Below are 7,612 nucleotides of genomic sequence, written 5' to 3' on the forward strand. Positions count from 1 at the left end.
GGATGTGACAGAACGCAGAGGCCGGCGGCTGTTGTGGCGTTAGTAAGCTATTCTTGGCGATGTCGAACGCATTCAGCGCTGGCCCGAGACTATGCCCCGTCGTCGTGACGCTCACCTCCTAGTCTTGTATATGTCCACCAAGCACCTTAGCCCGCGCCTGACATCCATGGTTGCACGAGCATGCAGCTGCAAGTGAGCTCAACATTGAACCGTGTACCATGTACCTGACAGTGCCATCATATTCACAAGATTTCCTGGACTCTGGCGTTGTCCGGATCAAGAAAAGTGTCTCAGTGGTGCTTGGGGTTTCCGTTGTGGTCCTTTCTGCAAAGTTCCCAGGACAGCACACCTCTCCCGTTGTTCATAGCTAGTCGACGTGAGTGTCAGGTAATGTAACCACACCTCAAAAAAGAGAAGAAAAAGATAAGCGATGCATCAACCATCGGGACTCCGTGCCTCTTGGAGAGGGCCAACAGCAGCATATGTAGATAACCTGGCAGTCAGATCGCCCATAATAAACAACGATAAACACGACACATTATAGCATTGTACATTCAGACACGCATGGGCGGGGGCTAAATAAGCTAACGGCAGCGTGCTCGCCTCGAGGCGAGCACGCGTTTATTCGAGCAATAGGTTGTGGGCGAGTATGTGTGCATGTACAAGTGACCGGCCACGGACGGCGGTGGTCGATCTACAGCCTCAGTATGGCCGCGCCGCTCGACGGCTTCGACGCAAACACATACAGGCCAAGGTCGCTCTGCTTGATCACTCCCCTGTCGATCCTTGATTTGTAGTACTTCTCCTGCAAAGAGAGGGAAAACAATCCGTTTTTAGTTGCCAACGACTGATACTCTTATTCTTTACCGCCGTCCCCTTGTTACAGGTTGAGGGTCGGTTAAAAGGGAAAGCATTGTGCATTCGCTGCTAGTTTGGATGATGTCGCTGGTTCTAGGTGAGCTGAGGGTTCCAGCGTATACCTTCAAATTGAGGATGAACTGTGGGACGATGCCCTCCTTGACCAGGGCGACTGCGCAGCCGCCCCACCCGGCTCCTGTGAGCCGCGCTCCGAGTGCCCCATTGTCCCGGCACACTTTTACAAGCTCTTCCAACTCGGGACAGCTAATGCAGAGGAATACATCAGTATGCTCATTAATTAATTGTTAAAAAAAAGTTGTTTCATAACACATGAGTGTTTGGATTTTAATAAATGACAGAGTACACCAAACACATACCTGCATTCATATAGCACACTGCAGCTATGATGGCTATCGTTCATTAGATCACCGAGCTTCTTAAGCATACCTTCATCGCTGCAAGCAAGTAATGGTCAGCGCCGTATCATGGAGTTTAGAAGGAAAATGCTGAGTATAACAGGTCAAACAAACTTTATCCAGGTCATCTATGATGAGAGTATATGCAGAGAATAATACATGGTGACTGAAGTTGAGGTTAATCAACTCACCTGAGTTTGGATAATACAGTATCCCTAAACGCATACACCCGCCTTGCTTCAGAGTACACATGAGAGGCACGCTGAAATTACGCACATGTTCGGAAAGTAGACTCAATACTTAGCATCATACAATGAAGAAAAAATCTCAATCTTAAGTTACAGAAGGCTCAAGTTAAAGTAAACTAAAGTGTGCTAGACTCGTGAAGTGTGTGCATTATAGGTGGAAGTCAAAGACCAGTTGTGCTGACATGGAATGGCGCCAAAATAGAGTGTCAGGGGAGAGGGAAGTTTCTGAGTCTTCAAATTAGTTTGTTATAAACTAAGTAGAGTGCGATATGCATCTTCATGGATGCACGTAAGAAAAACAGAACAATGAAGTTGAATTCACCTGAAATAACTTGAAATGCTTTGCAGCTCTCAAAACATCCAAGGAAGTTTGAGAGCTCTGGAAGACAGTTGCTAGGCTTTGACCTGTAATTTTCTCTATTTCCACCAACGTATATGGCTCCTCATGCAATAGCTTCTGCAGAGTTGCACGCTGATCAGAGAAGTGCAAAGTAAAAACAAAACATGAGAAATATTTACTGTTGCAAAAGCAGCACTTCTTTTCCCGGATAATATGTATAGCTAGGCATAATGAAATTCTTATCCTTAGTACCAAATACCAATGTTTATTTCTAAACAAGAAAAAGTATATGGCAGAGAGGCTCTGTTGCAACAAAAGCAGTTCTCGAAGCATACTTCAAAGATCCAAATTTCACCATTAGGCAGCACTAATGGCAACCCAGGCAAGTGCTGACATCTCTAACTAGGAACGATTAAGATAACTTCAAGATCAGAGATGGTTTGCTCAGGCTTCCAGAAGGAACTTTTTAACAGCAAATCTCCAGCATTTGCCTCAGCCAATTTTGACAGAAATTAGATTCTGCTCGTATGTTAGAATTTAGAATTTTTTGCTTATATGTTAGCTGACATATAATTCCAAAAGGAAAATAGTTGCGACCACAAGGACATCAAGAACTTCACTGAAATTTTAATTAGCTGAACCACATATAGGTTGCTGTAAATTGGCAGGATAAGGTAAACACCCAAGGACACCAGGAATATGGGAATCATATCCAGTTTTTAGTTCGAGTATCACGCTATCATCACTTCATATGTTTGTCTGTATTCTTTTTGTGTTTCAAGTTCACGCAGCTAGGTGCGGCTAAAACAAAAGAAACTATGCAAAAATAATAATTTACTCCACTAGGTTTAGGGGATCGGCTAGGTGCGGCCACCTATATAGGAGGATAATTTTCCTCCACTACCTTTACTCGGCCGGATACTCCACTAACTTTTAGGGGATCGGTTAGAGTTGCCCTTAGCTGGTTACACTACTGATGCATGCTATCACATTAACATATTGTAGCTATACTAGCATTTTATGAAAATTGTGAGTCACAGTTATCTATATTATGTCCCGACGTATACAAATGTATCTATCTGCCGCAAGCCTGCAACATAAGGATGAACAGAGAAAATTAAAGAAGCACACATTCTTTGTATGCAAAAGCACATCCTCCTTGGCCATATCCTAAATTTTAGTAAGGTTATGTACCTTCACAGCAACTCCAGGATCAGAAGAACCTTCTTTGCCAGCAAAGGAGACGCATAGTCCCTCAACATCAGAGAGGGTCGTAACAGATGTGACGGCTTTTTTTGTATCCATCCCTAGTTTGATGGCGAGAACAATCTGTAAAAATGCAAACAGAAAAATATTACCTTGATAGATAACAAATGAAGATGTATATCTCCAGTTTCTTTTCCACAGTTAACAACGAAAACCGAAAACAGCGAAACACATTCTCTAGATAAAACTACATATGTTGTTTCAGAATTGCTTGCGGGGATACAGTGGCAACGCATTTGGGACCTTCCATATTTTTAAGACATTCAATTCAAAACAAGAAATGAAATATAGCTGTCTAGCAATAAGGTGCAATAGAATAAGTTGTGCAATCTTTTTTTTATATGTTAATTTTGAAAAGAAGAATCTCTTACCGCTGCCAAGCGACACTCTACAACGCGGTTGTTGTAGTTTGTAGCAGCTGTCTCTGCTTTCTTGGACTCTGCCAGACAGTGGGCAATCACAAATGTACCACCAGAAGGTAGTTGCACATCTGTTGCTTTAATTGGATTGAAATCTATCAACTCAGCAAATCCAGGTTTGGCCATGATAGATATAGCCTGGAAAAATATAGTGACATAAATTAACTCAAAAAAACAATATAACGTGGTCTAAAAGCATCTTAAACAGTGTGAGTAGTGCATGAAGTGACATATCAAGTTTTGCATCCTTTATTGAACACATATCTTCCTCCAATGAATAATATCGAGGGTGGGTCATATTGTTTTTAGCATGTAAGAATGATACACAAAAAGGATCTTCGAACACAAAGCTAAAATTTCTGATTCTGCAAAGAATAAGGCATAGCAAACATGGTAACCTGCTGCCAGGATTCCTCTATGGTGTCCCAGGTACAACATATTTACTGAATGTAAAAAATATTTACTGGAGGAAATCAGCTATACATACTATCCTGCCCGCAAGTTAGTTTCAAACAAGTCTTTTTATCTTACCACTACTTTGACTTCACTTAAATGACATGAATTAAGCAGAAAAATAAAATATGATTTGTCCATAAGCAGTATGGTGTCAATTACCTGATCCATGCCCCCTGACTGTGTCCCAATATGGCGCTCAGATTTACAAGTAAATTGGGCAACTTCTTTCTGCATGATTTGCATAGAACAATCAGAAATACGAAACAATCATAGGAAGCTTGTTTGTGAACACAAAAAAAATTGGATACATGTTTTTGGAAACACCTAGTTACTGTTCCATATGAAATCATATCAATAACAGCAATACTGCAACAATTCAGCACCACCAAAATCATTTTTATCTCCACACTTTGTACTAGTCAAATACAAAAGTTATTATATTATTGTGAAAAGGGCATCACCACTACCTCAGCACGTGTATATGTTCTTTCATAAGATAAACATAACATATCCAGTTGACACAACAAAAAAAGATGCACTAGCTCAGGGTCAAATTTTGCAATTAGCACATCAAGTTTCCAGAACCTGACAAGTTGATCACTTATGCATCCTTATATTATACTCCCTCTATAAACTAACATAAGATCATTTAGATCACTATTTAGTGATCTAAATGCTCTTATATTAGTTTACAGAGGGATATGGTGATTTGGTTTATTGTGGCAATTATTCGAGAACAGTTCCTCCTTGAAGCCTCCAATCAAAAGCTTCATCCATGAAAGGTTCACCTTTGATTAATGGGTGCACAGCAATTACAGTAATGTTTGATTTGTGGTAAGGAATACCTTTGGGAAGTTTTTACCAAGAATTCCCATGATAGCAATTGTTGCCGAACAGACAAATGCTGCTGAGCTTGAAAGTCCAGATCCTAAATAAGAGCAACACAGAGACGTTACAAACTTTGGTACACATGACATCATTCATGGTGGCCATAAAAACTCATACTCCCTCCAATCCAAATTAATTGACGCTAGCTTAGTACAGCTTAGTGAGCGTCAATTAATTTGGATTGGAGGCTGATTGGAGGGAGTAATTAAATTCCTCTATAATACCTTGAGGGACTGTGCCATCAACTACGACATCAAGAGCAACAGGTTCACCCATATCTATCCCTTTAGACCTAGCATATTCATACACTCCCTTGTATCTGCAGACAGAGGATTAAGCAGTCAAGCGAAAGAAATAAACAGAGCAATGACTTTACCAGTAAGTAGCTAAACATACCCACACATAAAGTAGTGGCCCCATTTGTGGTTCTTGATGTCAATTTCCTGCACAACAATTTTTTTAGCAATCAATGACCGAAACAAAGGTGACATGCAGAAAGAATCATGTAAGTGAGGCTGATGACAGATAGCAACATGGACAAAAGCAAATCCTGTGCCACCGCAAGGCAAGTGATGGTGCTATGAGTATCTATCCCAAATGATTCCGAAAAGAACAGAAAAAGGGCACACTTGTTTTGTTTTGATTCCCGAGCACGACAGACTTATTTTATTTATCGGCAATTGTTCTGAATCAACAAACTCCGGTTGCATTCGCTGCATCGGGCATCTATTTACTGCACACTTAGTATTGTTCTGCATTCCAATTTGAATGACCCATCCAAATTTGACCATGCCTCCAGTGTTGTGACCAAAATTGGTAGGGCAAAGTAATCGTTTCCAGCATCCCCTTGCCAGTGCTCGAGGTTTCTGGAGCTCCCACGGCCCTCCATTGCACATCCGAGAGAGGGCAACAGCATATGTTGCACAAGCAGGAGGCCCAACACGCACTTTCAAAAAAAAAAAAGAAAAAAAAAAGGAGGCTCCACACGCTAGTGAGCCAACAGGGGTTAGGAATCACAAACACAAATTAGTGAGTTCACGGGCAGGGCACGGAACTGGTCCATGCCACGCATCACGGGCTTTCTGTTATCCAAAATATCATGATAATGCAACCGCCCGCCGCACCACAAGTTAGGAACGAGATTCGCGTGCCCTACCTCCCCAGTAGAACAAAGTAATTTTATTACGATAATAAAAAATTCGGCGCACGGCTGGAATCCTCCGAAAACTCCGCTTTATCTGTTTTCGGCGGATTGGATAGCAACCCACCCCCTTCAATCACGGCGTTGCGTGAAGGGGAATATTCCGGAATCCGATCTCAGAGCAGAGCAGAGCATGGCGGAGCGGAGCAGAGGATTGACTTGTTATTAGTACCTTGTCGGGGTCGGCGGGGTAGACGCAGGTGGCGTACTTGTCGTCGACATTGGCGACGCGGACGAGGCCGCCGTCGGCCCTGCGGATGGCGACGATCATGTCCTGGCGGATGGCCATGGGCAGCACCGAGTAGCCCTCGTAGTCGATGTGCTCCCCGATGAGATTCACCCTCCCTGCACGCACGCATCAGTCAGCCAATCAACCACTCCCAAATCGCCGGCGCCGCCACGCTAACCAGCCAACCAACCGACGGACGCACCTGGGGAGCGGGCGAAGAGGGCGGGGCCGGCGGCGTAGAGGGCGCGGAAGCGGTCGGCGAGGCGGGCGAAGCGGAGGCGCGCCTCGTCGAGCGCCGACCCCGCGCCGTACACCGGCTCCAGCGACGCCAGCACCGGGACCAGATCCTCGCCGTCGACGGCGGCGTCGACGTCGCCGGCGGGAACCACCTTGGCCTCCTTGGTCGCCATCGCCGCTATCTCTCTCTGTCTCTCTCGGGTGGTTCGAGAAGGAAGAAGTTTGGACTCTCTCCCTCAAAAAAAAAAAAGAAGTTTGGACTCTCCCCTGCTCTGTCTGCGGTTTGACCCCCGAAGCAAGTTGCAACCGTGACAGGCGGCGATCTGTTCCGGGATAGCGGTTCGGGCCGCGTATATAGCGGCGTGGCGCCACGTGGGCGTAACGGACTTGTGGATGTGGATGGGTTTTATCCCATCCTTTTTCTTTTATCTTTTCTCTCCAGAGGTATCCATCCAAGGGGGGGGGGAGGAAAAGGAGAGGGGATGCTTATCCCGTTCCACGGGATTTTGTTTGCTGACTTGTCGCAGTTGGGTTGACACTTGACAACGACCGCGCAATCAGGTAGTAGCAGTATACGTGGAAGGTGCTTTCAAAAAAAAAAAGTATACGTTGAAGGTGATTGTGATTGACCCAAAAAAGGGTTTTAATCCACATTTTTTTCAACAAAGAGAATATATTAATATCAAGGAGGTACATCCACATGTGCTCTTTGGCAGCAATGACTAGTTTGATTGTGGTGGCTAAATTGTGTGTTCACAGGTTTTATTTACTCCCTTCGCTCACCAAAGTCACGGATTCTTCTTTAGCGTGGAGGCCTGTGTATGTATTGTGGGCGCTTGCTGTGTCATTCAGTGTCGAAGCTAGATAGAAACCAAAGTCACAGAATCACCATTTTATTTACTCTCTTCGCTCACCAAAGTCACAAAAATCGATGCGCGGCTGGAATCCTGCTGAATTGTGTGATCACTGATTTTGTTTACTCCCTTCGCTTACCAAAGTCATAAAATCACCTTCTCTTAGAGGTGCCACACAGTGGCGAAGCTAGATAGAAATC

The 7,612-nt window shown here is 44.0% G+C and overlaps 1 protein-coding gene across 2 annotated transcripts; it reads right to left on the reverse strand.

The window, feature by feature from the left end:
* Positions 1–459: 459 nt before the first annotated feature.
* On the reverse strand, positions 460–6,869 carry LOC119287582 (galactokinase-like). 2 transcript variants are annotated; one of them, XM_037567152.1, is made up of 13 exons: positions 6,524–6,869; positions 6,265–6,437; positions 5,288–5,334; positions 5,116–5,210; positions 4,849–4,931; positions 4,163–4,231; positions 3,500–3,685; positions 3,057–3,191; positions 1,845–1,994; positions 1,466–1,536; positions 1,236–1,313; positions 981–1,122; positions 460–805 (listed from the first exon to the last, which is right to left on the reverse strand). In XM_037567152.1, exons 1-13 carry the CDS (start codon positions 6,729–6,731, stop codon positions 695–697), a joined length of 1,548 nt encoding a protein of 515 aa, XP_037423049.1. In that variant the 5' UTR covers positions 6,732–6,869; the 3' UTR covers positions 460–694. The 2 variants fall into 2 exon arrangements, with proteins under 2 accessions (XP_037423049.1, XP_037423050.1); XM_037567153.1 differs by having other exon boundaries at positions 1,845–1,979; positions 6,524–6,865.
* Positions 6,870–7,612: the final 743 nt, after the last annotated feature.

Source organism: Triticum dicoccoides, chromosome 4A (assembly GCF_002162155.2).
Source record: "Triticum dicoccoides isolate Atlit2015 ecotype Zavitan chromosome 4A, WEW_v2.0, whole genome shotgun sequence".
Lineage (NCBI taxonomy): Eukaryota > Viridiplantae > Streptophyta > Magnoliopsida > Poales > Poaceae > Triticum > Triticum dicoccoides.

Coding starts and splice junctions, on each gene's coding strand:
- LOC119287582 (XM_037567152.1), bottom strand. CDS start 6,731: ATGGCGACCAAGGAGGCCAAGGTGGTTCCCGCCGGCGACGTCGACGCC. Junction 4,232..4,848: donor TTGGTAAAAACTTCCCAAAG/GTATTCCTTACC, acceptor CAAATCATGCAG/AAAGAAGTTGCCCAATTTAC. Junction 1,995..3,056: donor ATCCTGGAGTTGCTGTGAAG/GTACATAACCTT, acceptor TTCTCTGATCAG/CGTGCAACTCTGCAGAAGCT.